The sequence below is a fragment of the Carassius auratus genome, unplaced genomic scaffold (assembly GCF_003368295.1).
Source record: "Carassius auratus strain Wakin unplaced genomic scaffold, ASM336829v1 scaf_tig00214737, whole genome shotgun sequence".
NCBI classification, from domain to species: domain Eukaryota; kingdom Metazoa; phylum Chordata; class Actinopteri; order Cypriniformes; family Cyprinidae; genus Carassius; species Carassius auratus.
The window spans coordinates 219189-239618 of NW_020527788.1; the positions used below are offsets into that span (position 1 = coordinate 219189).

The window sequence follows — 20430 nt, forward strand, 5'->3', positions numbered from 1 at the left end:
AAGTCACAAGCAAGTCTTCAAGTCATATCCCAAGTCCTCAAAGGGTTAAAGTTAATGAGATAATTAAGTGATTTATTAAATGAAGATAGTGCATTAATGATGAACACCTGCTGTTCTTGAGAATTACAGAGGATCAGATGTTGATGTTTTATTGGTTAAAGTGATGCAACCATAATGGAGATCAGCGTGTGCTTTAGTGGGGCTCTTGACCCTTGACTGTCATGTTAGATCTCTTTATGTAGCATTGCATGACGTGCTGTAAAGCAGAGAGAAGAAATTAATCTGTATGTGATAGGTGGTCAGATTACAATCAAATTAACATTAGCTCTATTTAAGTTTAGCATAATCAACCCAGTAAAACTGCTCTATGGAAAAAAATTAAAGTAAGTGAATCTTGAATCTACTAAGTGCATACAAAATTTTAAAAACTATATTCTGTAGACACACACAGACATCAAGAACCAGCATATGACTCTCAACAGTGGTGACAATCAACAAAATGTTGCATGCTGGGTAAAACCTTAGTAAAAACTCCCGTCATGCACTGCAGTATGAAAAATTGTCACCCCTGTTGAGGATCGTGTGATAACTGTGTTTGTCTAAAAACCTGAACTGATTGTCTCCTTTTGTGTCTTTCAACATTTAGATTTTTTTTTTTTTTACTTCAGTTCAGTAATAGCTGAGTGTCAGTCTACTATCCAAAGATAAACACAATTTCATGGTGTTCAGTCATCATGAGCTATAATCAGAAAACACATAAGATCATCTGTTACTGCAAGGTTCGACTCAGCAATGCATACATGTTTGTTGCGAAAACAATATTGAAATTGTTTTGAATCAAATTGGTTTGAATTAGAAAAAGGGTCAAGACACTACTTAAAGCAAACCCTGACCACAAATATGGTGGCATAGTGTGTGTATTTTTTTTTTCGTTTACTTTTTTTTCAGTTGAAGGCTGTGGCTAAATTCAGTTGTAGTTCTTGTGTTTGTCTTTACTTCAGTGATGTTGATTGTTGACAGCAGGTGTTCATCACTAATGCACAATCATCATTTAATTAGTCACTTAATTATCGCTTTAGCTTTAACCCTTTGAGGACTTGAATATGACTTGAAGACTTGCTTGTGACTTGAAAGTCCCACCTCTGATAGACAGAGCCGTAGATCGCTGACAAGCCACGCCATATCGCGTTCATTATCGAAGGCGATTCATCTGCGGTAATGAACGCGATATGGCGTGGCTTGTCAGCGATCTACGGCTCTGTCTATTAAATGCCACTCCAATTATAAGCAGGTGATGGAGATTTTAGCGGTGATCACGGAAGCAGCTTTACTGATTAGATGCGCATGATCATATCGTTAGATATATCGCCCAGCCCTAACCGGAACATCCCTATTTCCCTGTATGCAAATAAAAGGTATGACAGCCAGAGATCCCAGTCTGTACCATTGCTGTTCACAAACTTTCGCAGCATCTGCTTCACCGTCTTGTTGAAACGTTCTGTAAGCCCATCCGTTTGGGGGTGGTAAGGTGTGGTTCTCAGGCTCCTGATGCCAAGTAATTGATAGACCGGCTTCAACAAAGTAGACAAAGTTAGTTCCTTGATCAGTCAGTATTTCACATGGGAAACCCACTCTTGAAAAAAACTGTACTAAACAAAAAGCAACAGATTTAGCTTTTATGGACTTCAATGGGAACACCTCGGGGTACTTGGTTGCATAGTCTGTTATAACCAGCATGTAACGGTTCCCAGATTTACTCTTCTCCAGAGGTGGGAAGTCACTTAATTATCTCATTAACTTTAACTCTTCGAGGACTTGGGATTTGACACAAGATTCGTTTGTGACTTGGAAGGAATGACTTGGTTCCTCCTCTGGTGAAATCGGCTGGTGAGTTCATGGGTGGAACAAAAATATGGCAGGACTTTTACTCTTTGGCACCTGGACTTCCCACCTCTGCTCTTCTCAACAGGACCAACAATGTCCATCCCAAGGTGTTCAAATAGAGTGGCAATGATTGGGAGTGGTAGGAGTGGAGCTATGGAGGGAAGGCTAGCAGATGTCATTTGACACGGAGGACAACTTTTGCAGAATTGAGCAACATCTCAAACACAATTCTGGCTGCTAATATGAGCTCCTTCCTATAAACGTTTTCTACAGATAACCTTATAACCAGCCTAACCAACAGTGCTTACTAGCATATTCACCAAAACGTGCATTGTGATGTAATTTTGTCTTTGATGTAAGTTTGTATTTATTTATCCATACATAAAAAAAAAAATTGGAAGACAGCTCATTTTAGTATTCTCACGGGGCGGTTTTGACAGGGCGTCATGTGTTTATTTATTTTATTTTTTACACTACCATTGAGAATTTTTAACCAAAGTATGTTATAGGCTTTTCAGTAAGACACTAAAGGAGCATTTCAGCTTAATGGAAAATGGGCATCCAATGACCCCTTTCATTATTTGGTCATTAACTGCATTCATGCTTTTGGCCTCTCAAAATCAAATTTTTTGAGTGATATACTGAATAGAGTCAGCTTGCACATCTGTAAAACAACAGTCCTCATATTTTGTTTCGTGTTCTGTTGTTTTCAGCATGTATAGGGACTCTTGAGTGGAGCTGTAACATCATCCATGTGTAGATGTAGATGTAACAGAACTGATTCTTTCTTTCTTTTTAATTCCTGTGTTCTCTATTTTCTTTTATATTCCACAGTGAGTGAATTAACTGAAGAGGAACCACTGGTGAATAAAGAGGAAGTGCAGCAGGGGACTTCAGTTTAATAAGACGTGCCAATCACTGAACTCAACATTTTTCTGCTTATATGAAGAAACAGAAAGAAATATTATAATGTGGTTAGCTGTTAAACTCACGTTAAGAATGTTTTTAAAGGGGTCATATGATGCTGCTAAAAATACAATTTATTTTATGTATTTGGTGTAATTAAATGTGTTCATGCAGTTTAAGGTTAAAAAAAAAACATAATTTTCACATACTGTACATTATTGTTTCTCCTCTATGCCCCGCCTTCTGAAATGCATGTTTTTTTTACAAAGCTCATCGTTCTGAAAGCGAGGTGTGCTCTGATTGGCCAGCTATCCAGTGTGTTGTGATTGGTCGAACACCTCAAGCGTGTGACGGAAATGTTACTTCCTTTACAAACTGTGATGCTTTGTGTCCTGGAAAGACGAGACAGAACCAACAAAACCCATTACAGATGAAGCATTTGTTGCATCCAGTGGGGACATAATTCCTGATTATAATGACTTGTACTGTCATTTTATAGCCTTTTTAGAATGAGCCGTTTCAGGGGGGCATGGACGAGTCTTACTTTTATAAAGAATATCTCTTTGTATTTGAGACTTTAGTCTTTGCAACTTTACAGATCTTCTTTATGCACCAAGAGCTTGTAACTCTACAAAGAGAAAGAAAAAGTTGAAATCGCATCATATGACCTTCATCATCATCACGCATATTTTTTTTTTTTTCTGTAAACTATTACTTTCATACTATATTAATATAACTATTAAATATTTTAGACAAAGCTTTTGTAAGTCATTATTCGAAATAAATTGTTGAACTTATTTTTCTATTTACAGTGTTGTATATGCTACTGTTGATTTTAGATTTATTCATTTAGCTGATGCTTTTTTATCCAAAGCCACTTACAATTGCTATATATGTCAGAGGTCGCACGCCTCTGGAGCAACTAGAGGTTAAGTGTCTTGCTCAGGGACACATTGGTGTCAACCAGTGGATTCGAACCCGGGTCTCTCCGACCAATGGCATGCATCTTATCCACTGTGCTAAACCCCCCCCCACCACATTTTATAAAACAGTGCAGATTTGTTGATTGACTGATGAAGAAAAAAAGGGCAGTTTGTGCTCTATGCAAACAGCAGATGGCGCTAACACACTATTATAGTTTCAGATCGTGTGCATAAAAGGGAAAAGAGTTACTGTCGCCTTAAAAGAAAAGAGGTTTCACTATGTTCTTTCAGATTTCGGGGGAAAAAATTGCTGCTTCTTCTTTTGTAGCATAACTCGTCATGTTAATTCATTTCAACTCTTCATCAACAACAAACAAGAACTGACAAATACAAACATGCATCAAGATTTCATTTACTTTACTGCATCCTACAGCTCAAAATCTGTTTCACTGTCAAAAGTGCATTGCTATGTGAAGAAATGCAGTATTTTCAATAATATATATTTTGTTTGTTTGTTTCTTTCTTTCTGTCCTATATTTTAAGACACTAACCCCAGCAAAACATTCAAGGGAAACTCGATTGGGCGTGATTTTTCCAGGGCTGAATTTGAACTCCAGTCCAGTCCTGTCTGTATCTGTTTAAAACAAAAGTTCTATGACATCACTGTGAAAATCCCCTTTTGTAATTGTTAAATATATATTTCACCTCTTCATCTTTATCAATGCTGTCCGACTATTCTCAGTCCATGCATGGGTTTATGGAAAGAATTATGAACATGAAGCCAATTGTCTGTTCACAAACTTCTTCAAAGTTTATTATTACATCAGTAGAATATACAGATACACTGTCAGGGGTGGTGTAGGGGATCACCAATAAGAACTGTACACTACATCAAATAGGAATGTCTAACAAACAAAGGGTTTTTCTTTTCCTGCTACTTCTAGATTCCGTAGAATAAAGATTAGATCTGTATGTTATATAAAATGAGAATACAGACAGGAAGTTCTGACCATATTAGGAGCACATCTGGCAAAGACCGAACTCAATAACCTTCGGGCCTATAGCCCCCGTCCTTTTCTGAACATCTGAACTCATGAGGAAATATACAAGAGTGCGGATGTGTGTAGACATTGAGATAGAGAGAGGTAAGACTACCAAGAGTAGAGAGAGAGAGAGAGAGAGAGAGCACAGAAGAGAGGAAGGGAAAGGACGAGGGGAGAGAAAGGGAGGGTGAAAGAGAGAGAGAGAGAGAGAGAGAGAGAGAGAGAGAGCACAGACAGGCAAACTCACAAAAATATTCTGGCATAGAGTGAAATAATAACAGTAATCTTTCTTTTTTCAAATATATGTGTAACTATGACAAAATGACATTTAATGGGCATTTATCTCTATTCACAAAGAACATGTGATTCTGTCTCCTGTCTCTGTGTTTGGGATAAAGTTAGTAATCAAAAACAGAATCACATTTTGATCAAGAGTTGATCAGCGTCTTGAGACTCCTGCGTACACCACATTATCCTGCTCTGTAGCTCTCTGAAAGAAAACACAAACATCCACCGACTTATCAAACTTATCTAGGTCCTCTTCATGGCAAGAATCTGCTATTTTCTTCAAACCAGGTTCCAAGTATTCTGGAGAACAGACGATCTGATCTCACAGGAAAATTTAACAATAAGATACAACGTGGAGATTTCATATGAATTTGTACGGTGAACCATACAAAAACATCCATTATTACAGAAACCTGAGCATGAAGGTCCATGTGTAAACGTTCTCATTACGGGGTGTAAGCAGATAAATAAGATTTCACAAATATATACAAATTACCAAACAATTCACCAGAACATAATTTACTCATGAAATGGCATGAGATTGTGTTACATATGGAGGGAATATTAGTATTTCTCTCTTTCTTTATTGTTTTAAATATTTTAATTAGGTTAAAATTGACCTATAATTTAATATAATAATTAATTATATAATAATAATATAATTTCCCATTTTGGAGAGAATAGATGAGTCTTGGATGATGTTAGAGTTTGTGATGTGACAATATTGTAAAGCCTCTGATGGACTTGTGTGACCCTACAATATAAATGTAGCAGAGTAAATCATTAAACACACACCTGAATTTGACTCACTGCCAAAATAATACAGAAACATCATAGACAGAAATATATTCTCTTACTGATTTATGTCTTTTGTGAAATTTTGGATCAGCAGAAGTGATCTCTCTGTCACCGGTCTGAACTGTAACAAAATATAACAGAAACAATTGTTACAATTATTGTAAACTATTGTTTTACATTATTACACACACACACACACATGCAGTAGATTACAGTAGACAATACTTGCCTTCTTGGTCTGTTTTTCTGTGTTTCCTGCAGATGCAGAAGATCCCGACTGCAGCTATGATCAACAGAAAACCAGCAGCAGCAGAGATCCACACTATCAGAGATACAGAGTCTGGAGGATGTGAAGGAGAGTGTTGTTATTGTGAGTGAATGTGTTCATAAACACTAAATATTATCACAGACATACCTGAACATGTCTGACAGAGTTGAGTGTTGAGATGTGTGGTCTGGTTTCTGATGGGATTGTTCACCACACAGCTGTAGAAATCATCCAGACACTCCAGATGTAAAGAAAGACTTCTGCTGAGATCAGACACACTGATGCTGAACAATAAACTGTTTCCTTTGTACCAGGAGAGAGTCACAGCACTCACATTCACCACTGAACACAGAAATGAACGATGTGATGATGATGATGATGATGAACAGTCTCTGGTGATGACAGGAACAGGCAGATTAGCTAAAAACACAAGGGGATAAATACAACTCAGTAAAATAATATGACGTGATAATTGCCATTTGATATTTCAGATGTAAATAAAGTTGCAGAGAATGTAAGTTGAGTAAGTTATGAGGAAAAAACACTTATATTATATCATCAATTCTAAAAGAGATTATTGTCCAAAGATGTGTATAAAAATCCTGGTAATTCTCTGCTCACCGTAGACAGTGAGACTGAAGATGTTGAGTGGGATCCCTGAGCTTCTTCTGCTGACTGTATATTCTCCAGAGTCTGTGATTCTGGTGTTTGTGATGATCAGAGATCCAGTCTGATCCAGCTTCAGTCTGTCTCTGAATCTCCCAACAGCATTATCTTCATAAAACCTGCTCTTACTGTCCTTCACATTGAGTTTAGCAATCATAATGTTGTTAAATCTCCACGTCATCTCCTCGTCTCTCTGTATTTCAGTAAGATCAGAGTTTAGATGCACTAAATCTCCCTCCATCACTGACACGGACTTCATTGAATCAACTCCAAACACACCTGAAGAAAAAACACAGAATTACTCAGAAAAATCATTTCTGAAAGTTTTTATTCTTCACAGAAGTATTTAAGTAAGTTTAGACAGATAGAACGTTAATATTAAAGACAAAATGAATTATGGAATAAAAAATAACATAATTATATTTGTGGCCAACTTTTAATATATATAAAAAAAAAACTGAAGTCATGCAGATACTCACCAGCCAGACTCCATGAAAACAAATAAATGTAAATGATCATTTCTTCAGCAGTTTGCAAGGCAGCTTCACAACAGAACTGTGATAGTAAACCTTGAATTGTTCATAAAGCCAGTGAAGCTGTCGGTCTGAAGTGAAGTAGTTTAGTGAAGATCTGCAGTGAGTGAAGAAACTCCTCCAGCAGCTCCTCCCTTCACCGACTCAATATGACTTCTCCAGATCACACCGTTTGACCTACAGTTTATTCACACTCACTGCAGAGTTTCTCTACAGAACAACAGCTGCGTTCAACATTTCAAGAGTGTCAGGACATGATCATTGTCATATTTCTCTTGTGAAACTGTTAGGAGATCTGTTGAAGAAAATGTTTATTTTCTACTTTTTGTTCTCATGGAATCTGGCTGGTAAATATGACTTCAGTTCTCTGTATATTACCATTGACGTTGGATATAAGACAGATATTCAGCCGCGAAAAAAAACATCTATAAATTCTTAGTGGATGGGTAAAATTGTACAAAAATGGCTTATCTGAAAAGCATTAGTACGTAGAACTGAACACACGTCGCAGTTTATTTGTCTTATTCCTCCTCGATTTGTTGCGACACATAAAGACTAGTCAGGGACCGTCTACAAAGTACATGATAATGACAAAAACGATAGTTTTTCCCAGCATATATATATATATATATATATATATATATATATATATATATATTAGGGCTGCACGATTAATCGCATGCGATTGTCATGCGTGTCTCATCAGTAAAGATGGTTCTGTGATTAGCGGTAAATGTCCATCAGCTGCTTTCAAATGGAGCCGCACCTAATATACAGAGCCGCAGATCGTTGACAAGCTACGCAATATCGCGTTCATAACCGCATGCGATTAATCTGCGATTATGAACGTGATATTGCACAGCTTGTCAGTGAATTACGGCTTCCCATCACACTAGATGTGGACTGACATTGCTCAGAAGTCAGATGTTGGTTGAAAGTGAAAACCCAACCTCTGTTTGGTGTCAAACTCTAGCGTAAATACTCCAAAAACATGACAATCTTCACTTATTATAAACAAGATTTATTTCTGTCATAAATGTAAAAAAGTTCTTATTGAGATTAACAGAGATGTTGATGGTTTATTGAAAATTATAGTTTAGTTTGATGTCACCATTATGCTGATCAGTACTTAGGAAGTATGAGTCTTTTCAGTGTTAGCGTTCATTTAGCTGCTGTAATTAAATCTGTTACAGCAAAAACATTGAGAAAAAGATGTCATTCGATAATGTTGGTTACTGGCTGATATTAGAGATGTCTTAATGTAACAATCTGATCAACTGATTTTACCAGGAGTCTGTTCTACGCTATTAATTTAATATTAGTGACAATAGCAGATGTATTGCAACACACAAGGTCCTGACAATTTATGTTATTTTATTTTTATCTGATCTTTTTAAACTACATTGTTTTAGAATCATTTCAAACCTTGGGATGCTTAGACATACAGAGACCTTAATAATTAGTGTAAGAATCTCAACAATGGTGACATGCTTCATGCCGCAATGCCTTCTGGGTGCTATGGATGAGTTTTGCATGATGTACCCAGAATACATTGCAGCATAAAGCATGTCACCATTGCTGAGATTCATACACTGAATCTTGATGTTTGTGTGACAAATTTTTTTTTAAATTTTTGAAATTATCTGCTTTAAATTCAACTGGGTGTCAGGTTGTTGACCATTGAGTCCCTTTAATAAATAATACTTAACTAACACCACACAGTAGCTTGGGTGAAAACAGGTAATCAGACATATCAATCATCAGCAAGCAAACAGCACTATTGAACCACATATTCGTTTGCTGTTTTAGCCACAATAAAGATGACAGCAGCTAAAAAACAACACCGTCAAGTCAAGTGTCAAATTGCACAACTAAAGCCAACACTTACCAGCATTATGGTGACATCAAACCAAGCTATTACTTTTAAACAGACACATCCACATCTAAACATCCACTTAAATCTTAATTAGAATGTTATGGAATAATGTTCTAATAATGTTATTGATAAACATTTGTAGAATGTTTTTAGAGAACGTTATCCTATCTTTTGAGAGAACGTTCTGGGAACAAAAATAAAACTACCCACTAAAAACATTGTTAGAACAATCCATGGGAATCACAGAACCGGCTTTACTGACAAAGACACGCATGACAATCGCATGCGATTAATCGTGCAGCCCTAATATATATATATATATATATATATATATATATATATATAGAAAACATGCTATTTAAATTCAACAAATAAGACAACACTGGCGAACAGTGTTGTTTTGCAGTTGTTTTGACTTGAATTTGAAAATCTATTTTTTTATATAAATTAATTTATTACACAACCAGTTTTATTACACCAGTTCAGTGGGTGTGTCTTGTTACAGAGTACACACACATTTTGATGTTGGTTTTAGCCACAGAACTATAACAGAACACATACTATTGAAAATGAAAACACTACATCATTTATTTTAAAATAAATACAGCCTTATATCTCAGCTACAATGGCTGTGTCTTGTTGTAGATTTAATAAATTATATTTTGCAGTAGTTTTCATTGTAGAAAGTGATGCCAAAGTCATGCTATTGACATTCGGAAAATTGCTTGCACAGCTTTCCTTCGAGTCTCCAGTGTTACTGCCCCCTAGAGGAATGTACTGCAGTTGTTTTGAATAAGTTTGACATTCAAAGTTAGATTTTCTTTTAAGATCAATAAAGTATTCTTTTTCAACTTCAAATGGTGTGTCTTGTTTCTGATTTCTAACATTTAATTTCAGGTTTTACTCTCATATGTAATTCAGGACACTCATATGTAATTGTGTTCTATTTTAGTTCTGTGGCTGAAACCACCATAAAAATGATCTTCTAGGAGCCAGTAACAAGACACACCCATTTAAGTTGAGATGAAATACTGTATGTTTTAAAAATGAGTGTGTTAACAGATTCAAATTTAATTCAATAATATGCATCCTGATTTACATACTACGTAAAAGATGGTTGTAAATATTGTTCTTTGAACAAGTAACAAGACACATCCCTTGACGTTTACATATCAAACTGTATGCATTCTGAATTAATGTATTTAAACTTCTGCATGTCAAACTTGCTTTGCAAGCTTTTTCTCAATTGGTACATTTCAATAACTTTTGTTGTGCTACAGTTATGTGAATAAAACCAAATCTTATTGTTCTTTTAAGAACAAATAATAAGACACACCCATTTGATTTGAGATTTATTATGTATACATTTCACAAGTGAAGCGTTTAGATGGAATAATGGTATTTTTTCTCTTTGTTTTGCACTTTGCAGACGGTCCCTGTCCTGCACTTTTACATTGTAATTACATTACAATGTGTGTTCTCTTCTACATTTGAAAACAATAACAACACAGTTTCTTGTCATTGTGCTAAATTGTTAAATAATTAACTAAATTAACGAAACATCAAATGTTGAACCAACTTTATATTGGTTTAAAAAACAAACGCTGTTTTTTTATTTTATTTTTTTTTTACAGACTAAAACCCCATCTAAATTATAATACTTTGTAAAGCAGGCCTATTCATGACCACTCTACAATGCAATACTTTAGGCTGCTATTTTTCATTGAAAGCGAAGCACTATTTTACAAACTATGTACATTTGCCTATAAGCATAATGAGAAGCCATCAGTGGTTATCACTTTAACAAATGCTCCAGTCATATGAACGTTAGAGCAGCCCCTCGAGACATGACAAAATGTAAAATAATGAACCAAAAAAAGTTGTGTGGTGTGGTGGATCAATGAATTTGAGAGAAGGTTAGAGATAACACACTGTGTGCGTGTGTGTGTGTGTGTGTGTGTGTTGCACAAAACTGAAAACTTCTGCTTCTATTTTGAACCAGTGATCAGAACAAAGAGCAGCTGAAGGATGACGTGCAGAACTGACAGCATGTGATCTGACTCCATTACAGTCGCTGCTTATCAAAACATTAAAGCAAATACATTTATTTACTAGGTTATGTGTTCAAGGAACAACATACAGTTGAGAAACCTGTAAATTATAGTCAGTCCATTGATGTGCAAAAGAGCAAAAGCTTTTCCCCTAGATCAACATATACTCAGTCTGAGCAAAGCATTGTTAACCCTAAAAGTGCAACACAGGTGCTGAACCATTTGTCATGATGTTTATGTTGTTTAAATTGTTTTATTTTTTTAATGTTGAATATGACACAACACCCCCCCCCCCCCATAACCAATGAATTGCTTATGAGCCACAAAAAGCTGAAAAACACATTTGCAAACTATATTTTGCAAATATATTTTGTACATTTTATACCTAGGTTTGCAAATCTTATTTCATACATACGCAGATTAATGATTAAATGATTGATAATAAATAAAAAATTAATTGAATTTTGAGTATTGAACTGATTTTCTGAAAATAATCTATAGTCTAAAGTCCATTGACCAGAGACTATATGTAAAAAAATATCTTGGTTTATATTCAACTAAAATGGTGACATATCCCCTGAGATACAAGCATTTACAGGCAGATTATAAAAAAAAATGCGATTTGATCTCTAAACTGACTATAAACTGCTTTAATTTTGAGTGAGAGATGTGGTGAAGTGGCTTTAAAGTTCCTCACATTTCTAAACAGTTTATAAGCTGTCAGATGAGGCTAAACAACATTATTCACATGTACACTTATACAGTAGTATGAATTATGTGAGTCCTGTTCAAAGAATCAATCCACCTTTGTGCTTTCAGACAGATTTCTGTTACTCTGGAGCAGTGAAGAGGTGCACCTGTATTCACTCATTTCTCATTTATAAGTAGCTTTGTATACAAGCACCTGCTAAAAGAATAAATGTAAAAACAAGTCAAAGGAGGATCAATCCTTGAATAGAATTAGAAATTGCAATTGAACACATTCAGGCACCGTGATACATACAAGTGATGTTTTTGGGCGTTTTATATGAAATAAGATTCTTCCTGGCCAATCAAATTAATCAACTGATTAGCATAATTGTTGTCCATGTCAAACTGATTACTTTTATTAATCTGCATATGACATATAATGAAATAATCAACTGTAAATCTTAGCATTCTCGTGCCAGTAACAGTGTTCAGTATATGTATTTTCTGTCTGTGACTCTTATAGCGTCTCCATCTGTTATTGCTGGAGCTGAAGCTGAAATGAAGAGTGTGTCAGTGATGGAGGGAGATTCTGTCACTCTGAACCCTGATCTTTCTAAAATACAAGGAATGGTCCTGCTACTGTGGAGGTTTGGAGAGAAAGGTTCCACTATCGCTCAGATTGATGGAAATGATATCTTATATGAAGATTATGAGGTATTTAGAGGCAGACTGCGGCTGGATCAGACTGGATCTCTCACCATCACAAACGTCAGAACCAATCACTCTGGACTTTATAAAGCAGAAGTCAGCCACAACAGTGGAACCTCATATATTATGTTCAGGGTTACTGTCTATGGTGAGCATATTATTATTATATATATATATATATATATATATATATATATATATTTTTTTTTTTTTTTTTTTTTTCTGAATAATTGAATGTTTTCAAGTTTCTATTTAGGCATTATTTTTAAATAAACAGATTCAAAGTGCTGTTGTACTAAATATCATCACATTTCCATTCCTTCAGCAACTTTATTGAAACTATTCAAAACAAGATTGCTTGTTGTATAGAGAAAATAATTGAACACTGACAAGTTCAGGAATATAAAAAGAGTTCCTCTGTGGTCATTTGAAATTAGATGCCTCATGTCCAATCAAATTAGTAAGCCAGCTGCTGTTCTACATGTCAAACGGACCCTATTATTACTTTTTTATTTTATTATGACTTTTATTAATCTGCATATGTCATATTTAGTAACCATATTATAAAATAATCAACTATAAACATTGGTATTCTAGTGCCAGTAACGGTGTTTTAAGTTTAATCTCTGTCTGTGAATCTGTTTCTTGTAGAGTCTCCATCTGTTATTGCTGGGACTGAAACTGAATTGAAGAGTGAGTCAGTGAAGGAGGGAGATCCTGTCACTCTTCATGTTCCTCAAATACAAGGAGATGAGCTGATAGTGTGGAGGTTTGGAGATGAAGGAAAACTCATAGCTAAAGCTGATATAGAGGCCAAGAGCTCATCATTATATGATGAAACTGATGAGAGATTCAGAGACAGACTGAAGCTGGATCAGACTGGATCTCTGACCATCACAAACACCAGAACCACAGACTCTGGAGAATATAAAGTGAAGATCAGCAGCAACAAACAGACTTCATACAAGAGATTCACTGTTACTGTCAGTGAGTAACTCAAGACTTTTGAATATAATTGTTTATTAGCTGCCAGTGAATAATCAGCCAATGTGATACAAAAGCGCTCATTTTATGTGCAATTAAATGTAAATTTCAATTAAATACCAATTTCTGATGCCCGTAAATAGATATGTGATAAATAGTGACTGAGTGACTATAGCTTCCTATATTTTTTTTTAAATATTTTAAGTTTAATCTTCAAATTAAAGTTTAATCTATAATCATTTTTAATGTTCACATGTAATTATCACAGTCATTAATATAAATACCTTCTTACCAGGACCTCATGTATAAAGCCACTCAGAGTAAAAATGTAACTCTGTAAATTCCAAGAAAGATTCTGATTCCTGGAGTTAAAGGGTTAGTTCACCCAAAAATGAAAAGTGGGTGTTGGGGTGCATCAGTCCAAAAGAAGTGAAATAATGTGCATCCATCCATAGTAAAAAAAGTGCCTTACACAGCTTTGGGGGCTTAGGGTTGGGGGGGGGGGGGACTCCTGTAGTGAATCAAAGTATTTTTCTAAGAAAATAACCATATTTAAAATGTAATAATCACTTTAATTTAGCTTGCACCAACAGTTGCACACAGAAGCAGCTCCAGGCGGATGACGTATGAGTTCGGAATGTCAGAGGATTTTGATATGTCAAGAGGAGAATGGTTTTCCTTTGCTAAAGTAAGATAAATGTGCTTCTTTTGATCCCATAAACAAACGATGGTTTTCATGAGTCTCACCGGTGCATGTGTAACGCTGATTTCATACGTCATCTGCACAGAACTGCTTCCATCAAGATGGAAGATAAGATTTTTTTTTTTTAATGACCCTACATTTCATTTAAACCATCAAACATTTGAGGAAAAAACACTGACTGGTGTAGCCAACTCCTTTCAGTTGAAAGCAGCTAAAACTGGTCTCTAAATGTTGCTAGATGACACCATAATGGTGAGCTCACTGATCTATATTAATATAAATATAGATCAGTGGGAGAGTCTCGGAAACTAGAAAAGGTTTGTCTTATTTCCAATCTCGTCACAGTTAACATCATCCACTTTTTATTTAATTTAATTTAATTTAATTTGTAGAGTCTCCATCTGTTATTGCTGGGGCTGAAACTGAATTGAAGAGTGTGTCAGTGACGGATGGAGATCCTGTCACTCTTCATGTTCCTCAAATACAAGGAGATGAGCTGATAGTGTGGAGGTTTGGAGATGAAGGAAAACTCATAGCTAAAGCTGATATAGAGACCAAGAGCTCATCATTATATGATGAAACTGATGAGAGATTCAGAGACAGACTGCAGCTGAATCATCAGACTGGATCTCTGACCATCACAAATACCAGAACCACAGACTCTGGAGAATATAAAGTGAAGATCAGCAGCAACAAACAGACTTTATACAAGAGATTCACTGTTACTGTCAATAGTAAGTAACCAAGTGTTTTAAGTAAAAATTGTTTGTGTATAATTCAGTTGATCTGACATTAAAATATATGAATCACAGCAGTATTTCTCAAACTATGCATGTTCTGTTATATTATAATCAAAATAATAATTCACCCTGTATCTGATCATATCCAGGCTGATGTTCTTGGTATGACCACATTGTGTTGTTCCTTGCATTATTATTCACTGCTATTTGTATTATTCTCTTTTGTTAACCATTTGAATAAATCTTCATCTAAATATGTTTGTGAAATCTGTTGCTTTATGATGTATGCTCTGTGACAAAATGAAATCTTCAGAGGGAACTGAATTTGAACAGATATAGTAATCTAGTTGAGAGTTTGTACAGAACGTTAAACCTCAATCTGACTTAATTTGTTCTACTGACATACTGAACTCAAAACAATGGTCACATATACACCATAAGCATTAATGTTTAATTTCAAGTTAAATGCACAAACCTTATATTTGGGTTTGGAGCTCATCTTCCATAAACTCTAGTCTGGAGGTTTATTTATATATAAAAAAATTATCATTACTCAAAGCTTTGCAACTCGTTGCACACTAATGACAGCTTGTGGTCAAATGTGGAAAAAGGTTAATTTTCTTCCCGGACTTCCTCAAGTAGCCTACAGCCGGCTGCAGCCTGTCACAGATCACGTGGTTATGGAAACCGAAACCGAAACCAAATTCTGTGTCCATCGTATTCTGTGACCCTAGTGGGCGCTGTTGTCACTGTTCGGCTTGAACTCAGAATTGGGTGCAAACGCAGGTTCATGGCACCCGTGCACATTGAATGAGCGCGTCTCTGCAGTCTGGTCACGTCCTGCATATGAACTGTTAAAAAAAAGATTTCTTTACATCAACACACACATATAGTCTAAAGGAAATTCATTCACACAGAAAGACTTTGATGTTCTCCAAATGCACTGTGTACTTTATAAATAAAAATACACTAAAACTTTAAAAGGTTTTCATATGAACAGTACAACTTTTAAAATATTTAACTGGCACTTATTTATTCATTTTCTAATCGTTTTAATTTGTACATTTGTTCTTTCTATTTTAAAAATAATGATGAGAAATTGTGTTTTGTCTGCATTGCCTCTCTTCTCTGTGTCCAGTTGCTCTCTCTCTTTACTCCAGGGTCCTGCTCATAATTGACTGAAGAAGTGGATTGACTTCTTCTGTTCATGTGCATCTTTTAAAAGTCACATCCGTACAAGATACAAGATACTTTTACACACAACACTTTGTTGGCTTTTATCTCTTTACCTTTTCTGTAGTTATTATTCTATCAGTATTAAAAGGTAAAATGTAAAGAGAGACAATAATTCCTTTTTCTTTATTATTAATTTGATAGTTTATCAGTTTTAAAAGGTAATGTGTTGATTGCATGCATTAGGTGATTGTTTTGTATGAGATGGGCTCCTGTTTTAGAACAGACAGAGATGACAGCTGTATTTTTGTTCATTTTTGATACGGTCCAGAGAAGGAGCAGAGAGGAGCAACATGCAACAGATGAATATCAGCAACAAGGACTACAATTAATTTTCATTTATTGTGGGAGCGTTTAGGTCATTTTCCCCTAAATGTCACATCACAAGCTTCCAAGACAGAAAATGCCTAAACAACAACAACAACAACAAAAAGACTTTAAGCACTATCTTAGCCTAACAAAATAAAATGAACAAAAATACAGGCATCTCATTGTGTTCCTGACGGCTCCAAAACAGGATAAAAAATAATAATTCAGTGCTCTGATCATTCTAAGGCCCCATTCATGCATCGTACAGCTTTCTTCAGATGATAAACACAGTATATGTATCACAGCTACCTATATGTTTTACTGTATCTCAGATATTCACCCTGAATATCTTGGAATCATTATTAACTTTGTTGTTACAGATTTAGAGTGACATATGTGACCGGAGGTACCACATGCAATATGTACAAGAGCCTGACCTCTTGATGCTCTATAGCTGGGCAGCGCGTCAATCCCCTGCCTTTACATTATTAGTGTTTAAGTTTTTGTTTAGTTAAAGGTACTGTTAACCTGATATGACCTCACATTGTTTGAAAAATAAAGCATTTCATTGCTAATTAAAGTATTGGTTGTATTCATTTGTAAATGTATTTTGCATTTGTGGTAAAACCACAAAAAAGGTACATAGAAGGACATATAAGTTTACCTGAAATGGTTTGATTGTTGTGTCAGGAATTTACCTGTACTGGAAATACTATACTGTACATAACAATGGGGTCACATATTCTGATGACCCCTTTAAAAACATTAGTAGCCTGCGGCTTCGGCTTCATGAACATTGTTTGCATACAAAATGCAAAGATAGACTCTGCAAACAACAGGACTGTGTTCATTCTCATGAAATTTTTAATTGGTTTAATAAGTCTGTTGAATAACGAGCATTTCTAAACAAACTTTCCACACAGTCACTTTAGTTTTTATTTATTTAAGAAGCGGTTAAGAATTTGAACAAACATATTCAAAACATTCTAGAGTATCTACATTAGCTTAATTATAACACTTAAGGCTAAAACATAATTGTTTTATTTAAAAAAAGATATATATATTTGTAACCAGAGGTGGGTAGAGTACCCAAAAACTGTACTCAAGTAAAAGTAAAAGTACTAGTCTGAATAGTTACTTGAGTAAGAGTAAAAAAGTATCGGATAAAAAATCTACTCAAGTAGTTAGTTACTAGTTACTTTGGGTCATATACTGAGTCTATTTTTATTTAGATATATAGATTAAATGTATGAAATGTATGTGTGTGTGTATAAATATATATATATATATATATATATATATATATATATATATATTTCATCAGCCTTTACTCCAGTCTTCAATGTCACATAATCCTTCAGAAATCATTCCAATATGTTGATTTACTATCAATGATGTTCTTTTTATCTTTCTATTCATCAAATAATCCTAAACAAAATCTCACAGGTTCCAAAAAACATATTAAGCAGCAAAACGGTTTCCAGCACTGGTAATAAATCAATATATTAGAATTATATTTTGAAGGATCATAACTCTGAAAACTGGAGTAACAGCTGATGAAAATTCTGATTTGCATCACGAAATAAATTATATAAATATGTATTATATATGTATAAATAACCTCTGACACAAAGAAGAGTGAAAACTCCTAACATAACCGCTAAGTTACTGAACATCTGAACATAACGAACCAATTGACGGATCTTCTTTCATCTGTTCTGCAAAATGTAAACAAATGTATATTTCTGCAAGCACAAATATTGTGGAAATATCATTATTAATTGTGTCTAGGCATGGGGGGGTCGTCATGTGACGCAGCAGCCACAGCATATTGGCAAATTATTATTAAGCATTATTATTATTATCTTTTTTTTTTTTTTCATTTTTATTAGAAACATTCCAGAAGCATGAACTATATAATGAAATATCTCGATTCTCACTTTTCATAAATTGTTAATAATTATAATATGCGATGCTCAAAGCAGAGGTGGAGAGTCCAGGGGTCAGAAAGTAAAAGTCCTGCCACATTTTTGTTCCACCCATGAACTCAGCAGCTGATTTCACCAGAGGAGGAAACAAGTCATTCCTTCCAAGTCACAAACTAGTCTCAACTCAAATCCCAAGTCCTCAAAGAGTTAAAGTCAATGAGATAATTAAGAGACTAATTAAATGATGATTGTGCATTGGTGATGAACACCTACTGTTATTGTGCGTTACAGAGGATCAGATGCTGATGTTTTATTGGTTAAAATTATGCCACCATCATGGAGATCAGTGTTTGCTTTAGTTGGGCTCTTGACCTTTGGTTTCTTATGTTAGATAACTCTGTAAAAGTTACTTGAAAAAAAGTAAATGTTAAATATTAGTAAATATTTAAAAAAGTAAATGTGTAAATGTTACTCTGTAAAAGTACATGTGCTCTCCACCTCTGGCTCAAAGTAATTATGTAATTTATTATCAAAACCTGTCAGTTTACTTAAGTAATATAGGTGTCATGCCATAACATATTTTTAATACGACTTACTTTATATTAAATGTGAATTTAACATTGAAAGTCAATGTGATATAAAAACTGCTACTAATCTTTCATTGTTCAGAAAGAGAGCAAATAACATTTACATTATCAAAGTTCATTTTCGCTGACCGTCTATCAATCACTCTCAGAAACTCCCATTAAAATCGCTGAACCTGTTTACACTGTGAAATCAATATCTTATTTACAGATTCGTACACAAGAGGAGCGTATCCCACAGTAACGAAGTAAAAGTACAGATTTTCCCCCAAAAAATTACTCAAGTAAAAGTAGCCATCTTTAAATGTACTCCAAAAAGTATTAGTTACCCCAAAAATTTACTCAAGTAAATGTAACGAAGTAAATGTAACTCTACCCACCTCTGTTTGTAACCATTTAAAAGTATTAGAAAACGAATAAATAAATCCAATCATTTAATCTAACCGCTGTACTGTTCATATTAGACCAAGCTCCTTTCCTGGATAGGCTATACAATAGAGGACAATAGGTGCACATTGCATTGAATACAGATTGTATAGACGCGCTCATTTGATGTGCACGTGCGCCATGAACCTGTACTACAGGTCCTGTAGCTGTTTGCTGTGATCGAGTTCAAGCCAAACAGTGACAACAGCGCCTACTAGTGTCACAGAATACGAGTGTCTCAGAAATGAGACACAACGAGAAGGGTATTCCTGCACAACCGGAGGCTGCAGTTTCAGGACCGCAACTCTTGGACCGCAGCTTTAGGACCCTAGTATTTTTGTGACAGCGCCACCTACTGTACTGGATCAACACTAATTAAAGATGGACGACATGGACAGCAATCAGACGGTGAGTACCGATATTTAATTAAGTTTTCATTTTATAACGTTTAAACGGTGCGAAGTTTACATAGTGAGAACTGCTAACTATGAATTAATAATTAATTCCCACCAAATTAAGAATTTGTGAGCTAGTTTTATTAATTACTACGACGTTAATTCGTGGCCATGATTTCATAAATTCTTATTGAGTTTTAATGACGAAGTATTATAAGTGAATCTAATTAGTAAATCCTGCACATTAATTAAATTTATCAGATGACAAGAGCATGGTTGATGTAAGGTTTGTAAGATTTACCTGCAGCTTAATGTATTAGTGTGAATACTGGCTTAATAGTCGTTGTTTTAACATATTTATGTATAAAATATCTTTCATAATTAAACTGCACTGACTGCCTAGTTGCAGTATGTGTTAGCCTGTTGTTTTGGCATTGTTTTGCAATGATGAATGAGGCGTTTGGCAGTGTTAATAGCTTGTTACAATTTGGCCT

At 35.0% G+C, this 20430-nt stretch overlaps 1 protein-coding gene and 1 long non-coding RNA gene across 2 annotated transcripts in view; one reads left to right on the top strand and one right to left on the bottom strand.

Annotated features, from left to right (window-relative positions):
- Positions 1–4921: 4921 nt before the first annotated feature.
- LOC113092896 (uncharacterized) lies at positions 4922–6459 on the bottom strand. The gene is made up of 3 exons (XR_003287650.1): positions 6258–6459; positions 5902–5963; positions 4922–5246 (listed from the first exon to the last, which is right to left on the bottom strand). It is a non-coding gene; the product is annotated as an uncharacterized LOC113092896 (long non-coding RNA).
- Positions 6460–7423: 964 nt separating this feature from the next.
- LOC113092898 (uncharacterized) overlaps positions 7424–20430 on the top strand; it is a 50248-nt gene continuing 37241 nt past the window's right edge. The window contains exons 1-4 of the mRNA XM_026258672.1: positions 7424–7656; positions 12450–12782; positions 14714–15052; positions 15799–15806. Coding sequence (XP_026114457.1) covers positions 7617–7656; positions 12450–12782; positions 14714–15052; positions 15799–15806 — 720 coding nt within the window. The 5' untranslated portion in view covers positions 7424–7616. The remainder of the gene's footprint in view (positions 7657–12449; positions 12783–14713; positions 15053–15798; positions 15807–20430) is intronic.